Below are 17,234 nucleotides of genomic sequence, written 5' to 3'. Positions count from 1 at the left end.
ACTAATCTTGAGATTAGACCTCCCAGCTTCATATTTGTTATGAAGACAATTTAATAGGAAGCATATAATTAATCCATTAGAATCATTTTAATAGGAGGTGAAACTGATTTAGCATATTTTTTTTAAGAAGCATATATATGCTTAACAGAAGAGGTATTCAATTTTATTGCTCTGTTCTGTTACATTTCAGATTACAGGGTTGTGCCTTTAATGCATAGCTCTACGTTCAAAATGAAGGTATTGTGCATAAAATTACAAAGATTAAGAAAAAGGTTATAAAGATTTAGGTGTTCCAAAAGATTAGAGACATTTTTTTTCCTTTTTAACATAACATTTTTAACATAAATTAGTGTAAATAATCTGATGTGTTGTTGGAAGTATAGTTGAAATGGTTTGATGTACTAGGTTTGTTGTTTATACAAGAAATTAAATAAAAAGTACATAAAAAGCAGCCACTTTATTCCTACTCTCTTCTGTGGTATTTCCACAGTAATTCTCCTTTAAATTGCCCTCTCTGCTTTAACGCTGCTCCGCTGCACAAATCCTGAAAATCTTTGTCGTTAAGAATATAACAACCCCAAGCTTTGCTAAGAGACAAACCCACAACTTCCCACAACTTAGCCCTCGAGTGGAAAGTTGCTCTCACATGAAGAGAAGTAGGTTCCACTGCTGTTCTGCGTTAAGACATTCTTCTCAAAGCCCAGCCCTCCAGCACCACTGGACATATTCCTGTGATTTGATCCACTGGTTCCCTCTAGCAACGAAAAGACAAACAGCAAAACAAGAAGAAGTTGTTACTCATCAGCTACTTCCCTGAAATAGTTAGCTACAACTATGATAATGTGCCTTCGGTTTATACTGAAGACAATTTGAAAGGGAAAAGCAGACTCACTGGGTGGGAGAGAAGTCAGCCTGCTTGTGGAGGTTACGGTTTCTGTCAAAACTGAAATGACAAGCAGTTATCACTGGGTGCATTCTGCTTTATCTATTTCTGGATTCTTATTCTTATGTTCATAACTGTTGTTTTCAGTTAATGCAGATTTCTCAATATTCTTTTTTAAAATTCATCTTTAAACAATAAATATGACAAGTAATGCTTTATAGATTAATGGCAGGACACAGATCAGAACAATAACTACTATAAGCTTGTTTATGTTAGGATTATCAAATAGATATTGGCTTTGTCTCTATAAAAACAGATTTAATACAACTTGTTTTAAGAAATGCTTTAGTTGATTTTTTTTTCTTATTTCTTTTTTTTTTAAGCAAAGGCCTTCTTATCACTATTTTGTTCCATTCATTTATGACTACTCTTAATATATATTCAAATAAGTCTTTTAATATTTTATTTTTTAATATAATTGAAATTTTGATCTTCAAAATACAGGGTTTTCTATAGATTTAGTCTTCTTAAGACTTGAAGAAATATAATTGATAAACCAAAGTTCTAAGTGCTAATTAAATCATAGATTTAACTAAATTATAAAACAGATTGGCATGTCAATGTCTTCTGCTGGGTAGAGTAGGTCTAGGGCACACAGTGATTTAAGTGCTTAGGGATCCTGGGCCACAAGGGGCCCCAATGAGTACTGGAATCCTCAGAAAGAGCAGACAATAAAACAAGTTCCTAAATAATTTATTAAATCTGAGCCTTTTATACTAAACTTAAAGGCCATTGTGATCTTTATGATTTACATTTAATCTATGGTATAAAAATAAACACCCTGATTTAGTTAAAATTATGCATTAAGATATTTGAATAATAATAGTTATATGATAGCCATATCATGATGATATGATACCACAGTTTTATTCTCCCTGAAATTTACAATTGTTAACAGTTCACCTAAGTGTAGATTATAACTATGTATACCTGACTGCCAAACCATTTACATAGGTTGGGTAAATAGTATTGTGTCTGTAGTTATTTAATTAACTACATGGATTGAATATGTTCATTAAGGAAAACATGTTGTGAAGTACTTAGTTTAATTTGAATCTTACTAATAAACCATAAACTATAGGCAGTCTATGTTATAAAAAAGAAAAAAAAAGAAAGAAGAATATGTATTGTTTTTGCTGATGAGCTAAAGAGGGAATAGAATAGAATAGAATAGAATAGAATAGAATAGAATAGAATAGAATAGAATAGAATAGAATAGAATAGAATAGAATAGAATAGAGCTGCGATATTTAGCTGTCAGGCAAATAGGCACATACAGATTCACACAAAGGTAGAAACTAAGATAGGAATAAAAAGACTGTAAAAGTGAAAACATAAGCAAAATAATGTATAATTATGAAAAAAAAACATACACAGATTTAAAGAAACATGCAACTAAGTTGAATCATTTTAAATAAAGTACAAATTGCACATATTTGAACATATAATCAAAAAACAAACTGTTTAATAGAAATAGAAAATCTTTGCACACAACAGCATGAATTAAAGTCTACCAGCAGCAAGAGGAAGGACCTGTGATAACGCTCCTTAGTGCATCCAGGATTTGAATGTCTACCACTGAAGCTGTTCCAGTGGCAGAAACTTCAAGGACGCGATGAGGAAATATGTTCAAGAATGTTGTTATTGAGAAAGGTTCTGTCGGCTCTAATAATAAATAGTTGGTCTCTCATCTTTCTTTTAAAGAGGCTGTTATTCTTTTAAGGATTTGTTGGAGTCTGTTAAGGTTAAAGTGCATCTGAGATGTTGTTTGGTTGTCCTTTTGCCTAGTATTTGGCTACGACAGTAGAGGCCTGTTATGCACAGGCCACTACATTAAACAGAACGTGTTCTCCAGAATGACTCTAATAAAGTGCTATGCACAAACAATCCTTTTTCATACACTCCTTACACGGTTGTGTGGATGCTTGCAGCAAGCATCAGAACTCTGGTTTCATAAAAAAAAAAATCATGGAAGGAATTTAAAGTTTTTCAAAAATCATTATGTGTCTGATATTTTCTGTGTAACTACAGGGTCCAGAAAATCCTTATTCTTCTCTCAGTAAGTATTCTGACGTCTGACTTAAGGCTGCTGTGCTTTACTGGCTTTGCTTAAAGATAACGATCATTCCGTTTAGATTTCATGCCGCCTTCATGTCCTCCTCCATGTCTGTCCTCCTGCTCTCCTTCCTTTTTGGGATCTCAGTCTGTGTTAAAGTGAAGGCTTAACCTGATCATTATTCTTCTGCTGTTATCCCTTCACTTTAGAAACAAAACCAGACAGTTGTTTCTTCACTATAAAAGTCCTGACACGGATCATATATAAGGATCAGCCAAAGCACACGGTTCTTACTTTCTCTTTTGTAAGAGCATAGTACTTAAAATGTCCATATTAGCACATCTTGGATTTGTATATTAGTGCTAAGGCTTTGGTCTCGGCTTCTCTGTAAACAAAGCAAGTTTCAGTATCAGGCCACTATTTAAAGGATTTCCTCATATTTCATATTCTTATATTTCCTCTTAACATGCAGTTTTGAAGTGCTCAAAAAAAAATCTGTCTTCCTTGTAAGTTTGCACTGTTAAAACTTTACCCCATTCAAATCACTAAAGGTAAATAAATCTATGCGTGTTGGGATTTATTTGATCTTAGGAGTTATTAGACTATCTGTACTCCTTGCGTAAACACTGAAAATGCATCACGTTTGTTAAAAGTCATTATGAATGCTCTATCTTTTAGAAAAGATTCATATTTTCCTCAAAAACATGATGTATAAAGTAAAGTTATCGCTAAATATGTTCCTTGTATATATATTATGTTTTTAAAAGTGCCAAGTGATTGCACCACGCATGGAAATTCACTATATGTCAAAAATAATGCAAAAGGAAAAGTGGCATTATATCAAAGAAATGTCTTGTGTTAAAAAAAATATATATTTATTCACTCTTTTCTTTTGAAGACCTAGAACTGTATAAGTGTTTTGTTATATCATGCTTTATGTAAGAATCCTAGCCGCCATTTAAAAAGAGAAGTCAGAGAAGCTGTTTATTCCCCACAGCTAACATCCAACATATACTTAAGTTTTGCTGTAGCAGAAATGTTGTTGACTTTTTCATCTAGCTGCTGATTTTTGAGAAATGAAGTAGGAAACCAGTAAATTCATGCATGATCTTAGATGTTAGTTACTTTCAGACAAGTTTCAAAATTCTTCATTTTGGACGTTTCTGCAAGGATGCAGCAGTTGATTTTCTTATAGAAGTGTGTTTTTACGCACTGCATTTCTTCCTGTCTAATTTTAGACACTGATCAAATCAAACATTCTCACCCTTCTCTCCTGAAATCTCCATCTGCCTTGTTAAATCGTCCATCCCATCTTATCTGGTGAGATGAGGATAGAAGAAGAAAAGAGACATTGACCACCATCCTTGCATGTCTTTAAGTGTAGAAAACAAGATTTCAACAGCTGTTTGATGAAGAACAAGGAGAAAGTTGTCCTGCAATGAAATAAGGGGTTATGGTCTTCAAAGCGGCTTGTTTACAGCACTGCATTTAAATTTCCTCCAGACTGAAACGTAGAAAAAAAAAATCCCCCACATCAGTCGCATGATTATATATTAAGCATCACAGTCAAATGCTTCTGTGGCTTTTTTTTTATTTGGACATTGGCCTGCAGTTATATTAATTGAAACAGGCTGAAGACACTCCCCTCTATGAAGAAACTTTTCCTGCCATGTTCTCATCTGAAAGCTGAAAACCACCATAAAGCTATAATGGATCATCTGTGGAGCACGTTTGTGTTTTTGAACGCAGAAACAACAAAGAAACAAAAGGAGTTCAGGCAGATCAGAGCACAGCTATGAAAGACCATCCCATGACCACACCCTGGCAGATAAGGCCATTTAACTACATTCATATTTCTTGTTTGGGGTATACCATGCTTAAATCCAATCAATAAGAGAATATGTCATATAAACACCAAAAAATACATTTCAGAAAGTGATTATGAAAACCAATACCTTCCAACTCCTCATTATCATCTTATTAAAGCTTCTATAAACTCATCCTGCCTGTTATAGGCTGTAACTGATCTGAGGAGCAATTATGAAGGCTTGATGCCACAGGTCCTCTAGTGTATATTTAGATGGATGTGAATAGCACAGAAAAAAAGAGGGTGTGCTGTGACAGAAAACGTCCTAGGGAAGCCAAAGGGAAGTTAAAGTTACCCAGTTTCTAAAAACTAACACTGCAGCCCGTCACCAAACTCCAAACCCCGAGAGTGCAGTCCTACAGGGATGCAAGCAAAGCCAGGTGCAAGAAATATTCCCACAAATTCTACACAAAAAAGGAGTTTTAAACTAAACAAAGGCTCTTTAAAAAATGAGAAAGGAAATAATTCCTTGAGCAGTGTTATAATCCGTACCTTCAAGCAGTCAGCTTGGTCAGATTCCTCTGGGGACGCAGCGTCTTATCCAGTAGAAGAACAATGCGTCAGTGAGGAGCTGACGCGCACAGCGAGCGGAGATGTTCCCTAAACTCCTCTCTCTTCTTTTGTCTCTTTTTCACTCAACTTTCCCATGCGAGTCAAAACACAGATTTTGGGCTCTGGTCCCAGCCGCGCCCATCAGAGCAGCAGCTTGGCAGGCAGGTGACGGCACGGGAAACTGAATGTAAAAAAGAAATCAGCGCCTGGGGGGGAGGACAAGGGCCAGTTCATATTCTTAACCCCTGCAGACTCAGATTGAGGGGGAAGAAAAGAGAGAAACTCCTCCTCTTCCAGCTACTGCTTCACTGTATGGGCAAGTTTTTGGTGGAGGTGGTAAAAAAAAAAAAGTTTGATTTGTTCTGTTTTTCAAAAAAAAAAGAGGGAGGAGACTTTTTCAGGTTGTGCTGATCTGCAGTGGGCAGTAAATCCTCAAGCAGCTGGAACACATCTGGACTCCATATTTGAAGAGGAAACTGAACCTTTGTTCCATAGGCTTAAGACAGTATATAGCTGAATATTTACCCAGCCTAAAAAAAAAAAAAGTCTTACAATTTCCAAATATATTCACAGTGACTCAAAGTAGAAAACATTTGTAAAGTTGAATGGTTGATGAATACATTGAAATATCTTCAAGTTAATCTGGAAAACTTTGTGAAACTGCTGCAAATCGTTGCAGATCTGGATACCTTTTTTTCCATTTTAATCTTTCTTTAAAGTCTTGTCACAGATTTTTTAATAGTTATTAGTACTAGAGTTGGACTGGAGAGATCTAAGTAAAAAGAATTTATCAAAAGTTGAAGCTAATTGGTTTAACATGTGGGACTTTGCTGTTGAAAGACAAACCTCAATCTTTTTCAGCCTCCAAAAGGTTTTTCTCCCAGAAAACTTTAATAAGCATCTATATTGCTATTACTTTTGATCATCTTCCTTGCCCAAAAATCATTCCAAATTTGAAGCAATAGTGTCACTTCCATGCCATGCTGGCATGTTCACAGTTTGGATTATTATTTTGCAACAAACAAACCCTAATACTGAGACATCTGATCATTTTACAGAACATCTGATGGTCAGGTTATTATTTTTCCAAGATGATCCAAATGTTTTTTGTTTTGTTTTTTTTAGGAGATTTGATTTGTGTTCATATCTATTGTTTTAGATGATGTGATGAATGTTCTAGAGTAAGTAGCAGAATAAGCAGTTTGGGATTTGGCAAGTCAATCTTGGGCGCAATCCACATGTGCAGCTCTGCTGCTCGAAGCACAAATGTTGCACCATTTAAAATGAAAAACACAATCGCTCCAACAATACGATGTATTGCTCAAAAGGATTCTTGAATAAAGGGAAAATCAACTGAAAAGACTTACCACCTTTTGGGGTAAGTTTACCAACACATTGTTAGATAGATAACAAAGAAATCTAGAAAAATCTTACTGTTTTTCTTGTTTTTAGAGCACAACCTCTTATTCTCTAATCTAATTTTAGTTGGATCTAGTTAAAAGGGCTCATAGTTCCCTTTTCAGTGACATAGAATCATGAGAGTGAAAGCTGAGACTCTGGTTTCAGACAATGTTTAAGTGAATCTTTGTTTTGTATAATAGCTGATATAAAAAGAAATGTTGAGGAAATATTGATTTTGAATAATAAGACAGTTAATTGCACTTGGATTTTTTCCTGGGGTAGGATTAATATATATATAAACAAATGCATGTCTTTGCTGAAAACTCCTCCTAGCCTACAATTACTTGCTTTGTTGTGTTTCTCTGACATTAGATGATAAAATTAACATAGAATTCCAATGATATTTGTGGAGGTTTGTTTTATTCTAATGTGACAAAATATGGGTAAATATAAGGGGTGTGAAAACTTCCACAACTTTAACTGACAGCTATTTGTTTTGCTGCAATTCATACGAACTGTCTTCCTGTTTACAGTTCTGTTAGGGAGGACTGATACTTTTCATGTGACAGTTAGGATTCTCTTCCAAAGCAGCAGCGTGAACCTTTTCTCACTGCATGTGATCTGCCAAATGAGAGGACACAAGATCTGTTTTTAAATCTATAATCAGAATACAAATTCCCAATCTGCGTATTTACATTTATGCCATTTGTTGCCAAATTAGAAGTTTTATTCCTCCAGTGGAAGCCGCAAGCATCCGCAGGTTCCCTTCACCCGCCACACCCAGTAGAGACATCCGCCCACAAAGCATGACTCAGAGCCAGTGAGACTCTAATCTGCTCAAAGGATTGAAAACAAATGGCCCCATGGAGAGGAGTTTCTCTGCTCACATCCATGTGTGAGTTTGGACAATGGCAGAACCTCAGCAGAAAGCAACACATTGGTGGAAAAAAAAGGAAAAAAACAGAGCTGACTGAGCGGAGACCTTTTTCAGATACATTCCTCCGGTGTCAAAGACCTTCTGAGGATAAGATTTCATGTTTGTAGAGAAAGTCAGCAGCAGTTTCCATCGCGCTCACAAAAACCTAAACATGGAAAATATATTACGTGACTTTAATTCTCATTTTGTAGCACCCACTACAATAAAATCATACTGATTCTATCTTGGGGAGTGTTGGCCTAGTGGTTAGAGCAGTGTGTTTGTGCTCTGAGAAGGTTGCAAGTACCCAGTTTGAACCCCACAGCCTCCACTCTGGTTTCCTGAGCATGACCCTTAACCCCACACTGCTCCCAGGGTGCCACACAATGGCAGCCCACTGCTCCCCAAGGGGGTGAGTCAAAATGCAGAGAGTAAATTTCCACATTGTGGAACAATAGGCAAGGCAAGGCAAGGTAAATTTATTAGTATAGCACAATTCAGTACAAAGACAATGCATAGTGCTTTACAGATTAAAATATAGAAAAATAAAACAGAATCAAAGCAAGTAGGAAAAAAATTTTCAAATGCAGAAACAAAAAAGAACATTAAAAACAGTTGGACTAAAGAAAATAAAAAAGTTGAACTAATGATGTTTCAGTTGAACTGTTTAACTAGAACAGTCGAAGGCAATCCTAAACAAATGTGTTAAAGGGATAAAGGGGTTAACATTAACATTATGCAATTGCTTTATTTATTTGGTATAAAAAGTCCTGAAATTACCCATGGAATGACTTGTCTAGTTAGCAAATAAAAAAAGGCAATTTTATGGTTAGAAGACTTTTCTATCTTTTTAACTATCTAAAGAAAAAATCATTTTTTCCTACTTGGCCAGGATATTATATGTTATTCCAAGCTGAACTTTCAAACCATTCTACAGTGATAAACACATTCCAGTAGGGGCTGGACACTTAGTGTGCATGCACTTGCTCAGGGGAAGTGCATGCACACTGTGGAGAGAGAACTGTTTTAAACTGCAATTATCACTTTGTCTTGATATACAAAACTAATTATGTTAGGCAAAAAACACTTTTAATGACTTGCTTTTAAGTTCAGAGCACTTTCTTTGGTGTTGATGTCTTTCTAATACATTTGAACATCTTAAAAGCACTAGCTATGATATTTTTTGTCATAAAACCTACACTGTAAAATCATATTCGTCATCATTCATCACCAAAAAAGTACAGTGAACAAGTATTTTAGGTTGTGCTAACTAGAACTTTATTTGTAGGGTACACCTATACAGTACTTCAACTATAATAATCAAATATTATTACTTTATAACTTCCTTTAGATATACCAATATATTAGTTAAGAATGCTCAAAATAAAAATTTTAATGTATTTAATATTGCATGGGAAATTTTTACTATTTAGTCCATCTATCCGTCATCATCCACCACTAAGTCCAGCAGGGTCGCTCTGGAGCCAGTGCTTATCTCTAGTGTTACGCTGATGCCATTTTTTGGCCCCGATACCTGGCTGTGCAGTATTGGTCCATACCAATACAATACCAATACCATCTGTTTGAAATTGATTTGTGTGTATATATGAAGAACTGCATACTACTTGGATGTAAAAAAAATTGCGTCATGGCTTTGTCAAGCTGCTGCCTACCTTTGTGAAGCAGGAAAAACACTAACACAAAGTGTAGAACTTTTTATTGCCTACATGTACCTGGAATGGATGCCAATAGTTGAATAAACTTTTGGCTCTCAAAATGGTATCAATGCCCTATTTGTTAGTACTCACCGATACACATACCACAATTTTAGTGCTGGGTCAGGGCCCTGCCCGATACTTGTATCGGTGAAACAATACTTATCTCCACCAGTTTGTGATCAAAAGGCAGGCTACAGGGCAACACAGAGCCATACAATTATGCACACAAACACTTAAGGAACAAGAGGTGCAAACTGACCTAACAGTCATATTCTGTAGGAGGGAGCTGGAGTACCTGCAGAGAACATGCAAACTCTACCCTGGGCCAGGAATCAAACCCCGCACCTTCTTGCTGCAAGACAACAGTGCTACAAACTGCACCACTGTTGGCCCATCTTATTGAAGTTGGGCTCACACAGAATTCAGAATTTCTTAGTTTTATTTATTTGACCAGAAAACTGATTTACTTAGTACAACCTTGTAAACAAACTGCATTTAAAAAGCAAGCGTTGAATATCTTAAATATGCATACATAAATATAAAACATGTAAAATACTCTAATTAAAAAAAAATAGTAAAAGTTTTCGTTTTTCTTCTTTATCAAGTTTAAACCTCCAAATTGCAGTGTAGTGGAGTGACTTATTGTCGCTAGTTAGCTTAACTCTTAATAAAATAAAATTCACCCTAAATTTGATTTAATTAATTTTTCACAACAGAATTACTTCACTCTACCCTGGGCCATGTAAGTGATTATTACATATTGTTGTTAACCTGGTAAGGTTAACTCATATACATTAAATCTGGACAGCTATTCAATTTTACAGTATATAACCAAAAGTATAAAACATATGTAAAAAAAAATCAAGCTTAAATTGATATATTTCTTAAACCAGATTGGTTACCTTAAAACTAGATTTATAGAAAAAACAGTACTTATGGGCACTTCCCTAATGCCACGTTCAGACCGCACGTGATAAAAGCTGCAGAAGCACCTGGTTTACATGCAAAGTCAAAGGTTGATGCACATCAAAAGGTCTTTGCATCTTAATGCATTTTAGCATCTGAAGCAGCGTCTCATCAGCTTCTGAGCATGTGATGCGCATGAGGCGCTTCACAAGCAGCAGCTGCTGGAGTTAGAGGAATTTAACTTTAGCTGCTCGATGTGCCACATCAACCAATCAGAGAAGCTGAGGCTGGCAAGGAGACAGACACAGCGCTGCTGATGCAGAGAAGTCTGATCACTCCTCTAAAACAGTTCATTAATGCCTAAATAACTTAAAATGTCAAAACCTTCCGCAAAATATTTTCGCTTTTATTATTCTGGGGCCTCCAGTTTGGATTACATACATGAAAACAGCTAATATCTCCTTCCAGCCGCCACGAACAGTAGCAGAAAAGCCCCAAATGCCGACAAGGCCAGAGGCTGCTGTTGAAGGGGATTTCCAGTGACAGATCATCGCTGGTGTACGGAGGTTTCATGCTGGCACAGCAACATGATGATTGAAGGCGGGGTTGCAATCTTGATGCACTGAATGCACAGACAATGTTTTGAGATGGACTTTCTTACTTATAAAACATATAAAAACTACTTTTCACCCATTTATAACAGACAATATAGCAAAGCCGCTCTCTTCAGGGTGCACCCAAAATAAATAAAAATGATTGCCCCATCAAGTAATAATTTTGTTGTTTCTGTGGACATGCTGTTCTTAACCTGGAGCATAAGAAGGTGTTAACAGTTCAGTCAAATTAAATTGCAGGGAGCTCATAAACAGACAATGGAGCACATTGACTGGAAATTAAAGCAACCCAATACAAAAAAAAAAAAAAACAGATTGAAAAGAAACACTAAAAATGTGAGGGATCTGGATCTTTTCCCCCCCAAACATTTTGTTTGACTTATAAGTCGTTTCCTCACATTAAGCTAAATAAACATTAAGAGGCTGTAACCGCATGTCCAAACATGGCATAATTATGTAGTTATGGATGCCCATTTGTGCTTCTGTTGAAAGATTTGCCTAACATAGAGCGTCTCCTATTGCGTCTAGATTCTATACACTCAGACCAGTTGTTCATGTGTCTTGCATGGGAGAGAGAAAAGCATTTCAACTCTGCATGATAAAAACAGAGCACAGCACGAGAGTCTTAACAAACACGGTAATTATTTCCAACCCTCAGCCCTGCAAGATTCATCCTTATAAAATAAAGAAAAAAGAACCATTTCCTTAGGGTGTGTAATATCACATTTCCAAGCACTGAAAATCAAGTCCAGACAATCTCTTATTTAACATTTTCACACTCCTTAAGGCAACAGAGACATACAAAACGTGAGCTTCATATTCAGGCGTGAAAAGACTTCTGAATTTCTTTTAAGAGTTTATAAATAGATATTTTAAAGAACATGAATCAGCAAGTGAGAAGAGGTGATTCACAAAGTGACTCAGCCGTAGAAACAAGGCCCGACATTTAACACACATGCCTGCAAGCTCAGATAAATCATTTTCTGACAGAGCTTGGGTTAACTTCCAGGGCTTCTCTGTTTACCCATCATGAACATGTCTATTTAACACTATCCCCATACTAATAAAAGTTGTGATCACACGTGATAATCTGTAACTATATACCTATTCTAATTCTGAAAAATTAAGAAACCATCTGCATTTTATTTGTGTGTCTGAAAGTTTTTACTGTTAGTGATTAATTTCCCAAATCCTTTTTAAACATTTCATAATTGGAACACTTCAGTTTAGATCAAATTTAGTATAGTTTATTTCTTAAGTACAGATTAGAATAATAGTTTAGTTTATGAACAGAAATTTAGGTTCAATAAATCTAAGAACTTAAGGAACTTTATATGAATCTTTTGTTGGCATTGCATATGTTTAAAAAAGAACAGTGCATAAAAACTTCCAATAAATACTGTCACCTATGACACTACAATATAATTCTATTTCCTATATATTTGTCACTCTCTTTAACATTTAAAAAATGTGATACAAATCTTGAATATTCCTACCAGATATTCCTATTGTTATTATTTATCGGACTTTCAGTCTGCATTGGGAATTATCAAAAGTGTGACTTTATTATCTAATATAGTCTAAAAGGAGCTCTTTTAGACTATTTTGACGTTTTGATAAATCTTAGAGGTGATTAAAAAAAGGGGGGGGGGGGAAGAAAAAATGGTGAAGAAAAATGGGAAAAAAAGGAAAGAAAAAGATTTGATAAAAGGAAAGGAGAAAAAGAGAAAAAAAATTACAAAAAAACTTAATATTCAGTTCTTTTGACAATTTAGCCTGCTAGACTGTCACCAGTAACACAAAAGCAGCTATGACTTCAAGCAGAACAAACAGAGAAAGGATTATAAAACCAGTGTTTTAAAAACCTCCCCAGAAAACCCTGATTTCAAAGGCCTTTCTAACGCTCACGGAAGAAACTACAACCCCCAAGATTCTCTTCGGCTAAACGTCATCAAATTCTGTCCAATCAAATCCGTAGAAGGCAGTTCGCCACAAAAATACGGAAAAACAAAACGGTCTCTTCCAATTATGTAGGGGAAGTTTTTGAAAACTGTTTTGACAAGCGACCCGAATGTTGATAACTAGAAATATATGCAAGCAGACGGAAACATTTGATGACTCAAAGTGAATTGGAGCAATGGAGATAACCCCCAAAGCAGACAAACTACCATGTTCGCTTTCATCGCCTTGTTATTCAGTCGAGTCAAGCCCCTCTGAATTCAAAGAATATAAAGTAAGTGTGGCTAACTTTATTAATATCCATCACATTTACTTGAATTCAAATCAATAACGTAACCAGAGAACTACAAACAAGGGGTTCAGCCTGAAATAGTAAAAAAATATGGAAGAAAAAAAAAACAGCATATTTGCACTTCCTTCCATTTAATGTATTTTATCCACCATTCTATAAATCGTTAAATGATATTGTCCTTTTTTTCTAAATAGCATACATCCTGTTGTCCATTTACTAACCCCCACCCCCGTGAATCAGTTTGTTTTTACATCCATTTGTTGACTTTAAAATTAAACAGTGATCTGGATGAGGAGGACATTAAGAAATAAATATTGGTACAATCTCCGTCCATGCTCTCATAAATACTGGGTTGTTGATGATCATCATTTAAAGCATTTCCACTTTCTCTCCTCAGCATCGATCTGGGCTGAGCGCCTCACTAAGGGAGAGGCTGAAGAGAACACGGCGCTCCTTCATCTCACCCCTTTCTGTGGCCAAACGCCTTTGTGTTGACAACGAAGAAGAAGAGGAGGACAGCAAGCAAGTTTCTGCAGACACGTCAGAGATCCACAGCGAGGATGCACACAGGACTAAAACCATGCTGGGCAGTGAGGGACAGTCTGCGCCTCCTCAACCAACACAGATCTCCTCAGAAGATTTAGCTCTGCAGCTAAGGAAGGAGGTGAAAGAGAAAACTGAGACTCTGCGTCGGCTAAAGATGGTCAAAATGTACAGAAGCAAGGTATTAGTTAAATAGTCCAAGTATCTTTGACCCTGTTTGGTTGGGACTACTGAAAATAGTAATATATAAAGTGTGTTTCTCTTTTTTCGCAGAATGATTTGATGCAGCTCCAAACCTTGATTGACAAGTGGCGGAGTTGTGCTCAGGCTGCTCTGTATGAGCTCCAGTCAGAGATCCCCATAGAGGGAAGAAAAGCTGAACTCTCTGAGCTCGTTGACCTCTTCGGTCTGGATGACAGCATTCTGCGCTTTGACCGTGCAGAGGGGGATTTCACTACTTAATACCTGAAGCAGTATCTTAAGTTTAACAGACACCACAAAGGAGTTAACACAATTAACTGTATTTATTTCCAGTTCTTGTTCACAGCAGGGGTAACAACATTAACATACTGTGGCAAAATGTACTGCGTTAAAAAAAAACAATACATTTACTTTAAAGATTGTGTGTAAGACACTATAAAGATCTAATCTATCTTTTTACATCTTAACATTTTATGCCCGTTTGCAACAAAGTAAACAAATAAAACTGTTCATGAGTTGAACTGCAACTAGTCGAATGCGGGAAGTTATTTTCTTCCTAGATGCTGTTGATCTCTCTGGAGTCGTTTCAGCTCCTCTGAATGAGCGCTTGCACGCCTCTCCTATATGGCCTTCTTACGGATTTCTTGAAAGCGATCCTCTCTTTTTGCGTCTTCATCTTCTGTTTCAGCTAAAATGCCAAAAGAGCTTGGTTTAAAAACTACATTTAGAAAAAAAACAATCCCCTCCGCATAGAAAATAACTGGTGCAATTCAGAGAGTAAACTAATACAAGTTTGTATTTCAGGCCACTTTATTCAAAGATTGAAAACTATTCATTTAAAAAAAGTTACTTAGATTGATGCATTTCATTTTTTAAGCCTGACTACCTGAGGATTATGACTTGTAGCCAATAATAAACTGCCATTCTGGAAATGATTTTCTGTTACATAGGAGCAGTAAATACATATTTAATACAGACATGACATAGTATTTCTGTTAAGAAAATACACAACTGTGAGTTTTTTCTGGACATGGTTATTGACACACAACATACAAGCGGTGTCCAAGCGGTGATTGGGTTCGACTTTTTGATGATATTTGAAATAAGAGAAATAGAAATGTTAGTCTGTTAACATTACTTCCTTGTTCATGAATCTGTCTCAGCTTTGTAACAGTCTTCTGAACATCAGGAAGCTCCTTCTCTAGATCAGCATTACTCTGTGCTATCTTTGCCATCTTTTTCTAGACCCCTTGCAACCTTTTCTTGCGCTGCTCAATGTTTCTCTCGTGGCTCTGAAAATGGGAATGCCGTGTATTACTAAAATATTTAAGGTCTTTCTGGCTTTTGAGATTAGATTAAAATGATCAGTTACCTTTTTCATTAAAGCAATACTTTTCTCCATTTTGGAAATTTTCTCTTCTGTGTGAGTGCTGCGATCCTTCCTGCTGAGAAACTGGGATAAAGAAGTCTTTTAAAGAAAAATATCACAACAAATGTGTGAGCTTCTTTATCAGGAAATATTATAAGTCAGAGGAACAGTTTTATTTCTATTCACTGTTTTCTTCCTTTATGTTTTATGGCCTTTAACAATGTCAGGAAGCTACTGTAACAGCAGCAGAGCTACTGGAACCCACTGCCAAAGGAAACTGGCATAAAAACTTGGAAGTGCATGTTCTGTGCTTTTTTGAACTGTTATAAATAACTTTGTTCATCTTTTTTTTTTTTTACGTAAATCAGGTATAAAATCTACTGCTTCACACCACAGTAAACTTAAACAGGCTAGAAATTAATCAGGAGAATTAAAGTGAAAAGATTTTTACATATAGCCAAAATAAATGGAGTTTAGAAATGTTGAAGTGAAAGAACAAGGGGTGGGGAGGCTGTTGGAAGAGGGTGTGAGCTTTCTATAAAAGATAATCCATGTGCACTGGGAGATGGAAACAATTTTCTGCTTGCACAACAACCCAGTGTGCCAAAACCCTAAAAACCTGCCTGGATATGGCAGGGAGGAATTTGGCCAGCCATGCAAACTGAATTAACTTTTCGCACAATGAACAGATTTTTCTCTTTATTATCATAGGTATTTAAACCGGATGCTCGATTTTCTGAAAAGCTCTGACATATCATTACCACATCAGAGAAGTTCCAGTAATCATCTTTGAGCAGATTACAGTTTCCCTGAAATCAAAAGAAAAAAGTTATGATTATGACCTAGATTACCATCATTTCCTTCTGCTCCTCTGAGAGTTTAAGCAACCTGATTTCCCTCTTCTGCTCTTTTAAAATCTCCAACTTCTTGTTCAATACCCGATTCTCCCACTCCAGATGTTTTTACGGTCCTTTGTGTTTGCCTCCTTGAGTGCCTGATGATACAGACATGTTTTTTTTGTTCTTTTATTCCAAAATTAAATATGTTTTTTTTTTTTTTTTTTTTAGGAAAAAATGTACTGTCAGTATTTTGATGATTACTGCCATCGTCCACACTTCTGTGGACGATGGCAGTGTTCTCCCCAGGTGTATTGGTTGACAAAACTGTAGGCTCCACCTGTCCATATACAACCTGGACCATGTAGTTAGTGAGAAGCTCGTTCTTCTCATCCACGACGCTACAGATAACAAAAACCACTGACTAAATACTTCAGAATAGAATAACGCATGGTGGCTTAATTTCCATATAGCTGGTGGTTTGTGTTGGTTTGTTATTTTATTTATTTTCCCTTTTTGTTGTGATCTAGAAATTTGACTAGTAATTCAATAAGGCCATTTACTGAATTAAAGTGTCTCTGACACTGCAAGGTAACCAAACTCCTTATTATGTTTGAATAACTTGAAAATAATTATATATATAAAAAATAAAAACTGCAGAAAATTGATAGTCTATTTACTGCTTTAAAGCTTTAAATATGGTGTGACTTCTAACCACTAGGTGCATTGGACCTATCATTTCTAGGTTTAGGCTTCCTGAAAGCAAAATGCAGCACTATACTGTTAAATTAAACAGGCTCTCCATGTTTTGGAATGTGATAGCAGACCACTTTGGACCAGAAGATTAAGTTACTTTTAAATTCAAGGCCACATTCACTCCTCTGTATTAAATCCTACATCAGAGAACCAAAAAATACATCTGATCAGGTAAGGGTCGGTATCTGTTTTGTGGCCCAATTACTTTAAGCTTAGTTAGATCTATTTAAGGTGAGCTCTGATTGCCCTAAAGCTGCACTCTGGATCAGAAAACTCTAATCATGGATCCAACCCCTTTGAGTTAC

General features: G+C 36.1%; 2 protein-coding genes across 3 annotated transcripts in view; one reads left to right on the top strand and one right to left on the bottom strand.

The window, feature by feature from the left end:
- The window catches only part of LOC107095631 (collagen alpha-1(XVII) chain-like), a 37,410-nt gene extending 31,722 nt beyond the window's left edge, over positions 1-5,688 (bottom strand). Inside the window, exons 1-4 of one of the 2 annotated variants that reach the window (XM_015391800.1) lie at positions 5,359-5,688; positions 4,264-4,316; positions 893-943; positions 647-754 (exon numbers count right to left, since the gene is read on the bottom strand). In XM_015391800.1, the coding sequence (XP_015247286.1) occupies positions 647-754; positions 893-943; positions 4,264-4,306 (202 nt within the window). In that variant the 5' untranslated portion in view covers positions 4,307-4,316; positions 5,359-5,688. The remainder of the gene's footprint in view (positions 1-646; positions 755-892; positions 944-4,263; positions 4,317-5,358) is intronic. The other variant, XM_015391801.1, reaches the window with a different exon arrangement.
- A 7,278-nt stretch (positions 5,689-12,966) lies between these two features.
- LOC107095627 (swi5-dependent recombination DNA repair protein 1 homolog) lies at positions 12,967-15,023 on the top strand. Its single transcript, XM_015391793.1, has 3 exons — positions 12,967-13,206; positions 13,622-13,948; positions 14,041-15,023. Exons 1-3 carry the CDS (start codon positions 13,111-13,113, stop codon positions 14,227-14,229), a joined length of 612 nt encoding a protein of 203 aa, XP_015247279.1. The 5' UTR covers positions 12,967-13,110; the 3' UTR covers positions 14,230-15,023.
- The last annotated feature ends 2,211 nt before the right edge of the window (positions 15,024-17,234 follow it).

The sequence above is a fragment of the Cyprinodon variegatus genome, unplaced genomic scaffold (genome assembly GCF_000732505.1).
Source record: "Cyprinodon variegatus isolate N-32 unplaced genomic scaffold, C_variegatus-1.0 Scaffold560, whole genome shotgun sequence".
Classification (NCBI taxonomy): Eukaryota; Metazoa; Chordata; class Actinopteri; order Cyprinodontiformes; family Cyprinodontidae; genus Cyprinodon; species Cyprinodon variegatus.
Note: the sequence above shows the minus strand (reverse complement) of the source record. Positions and strands in the feature narration are given on the sequence as shown.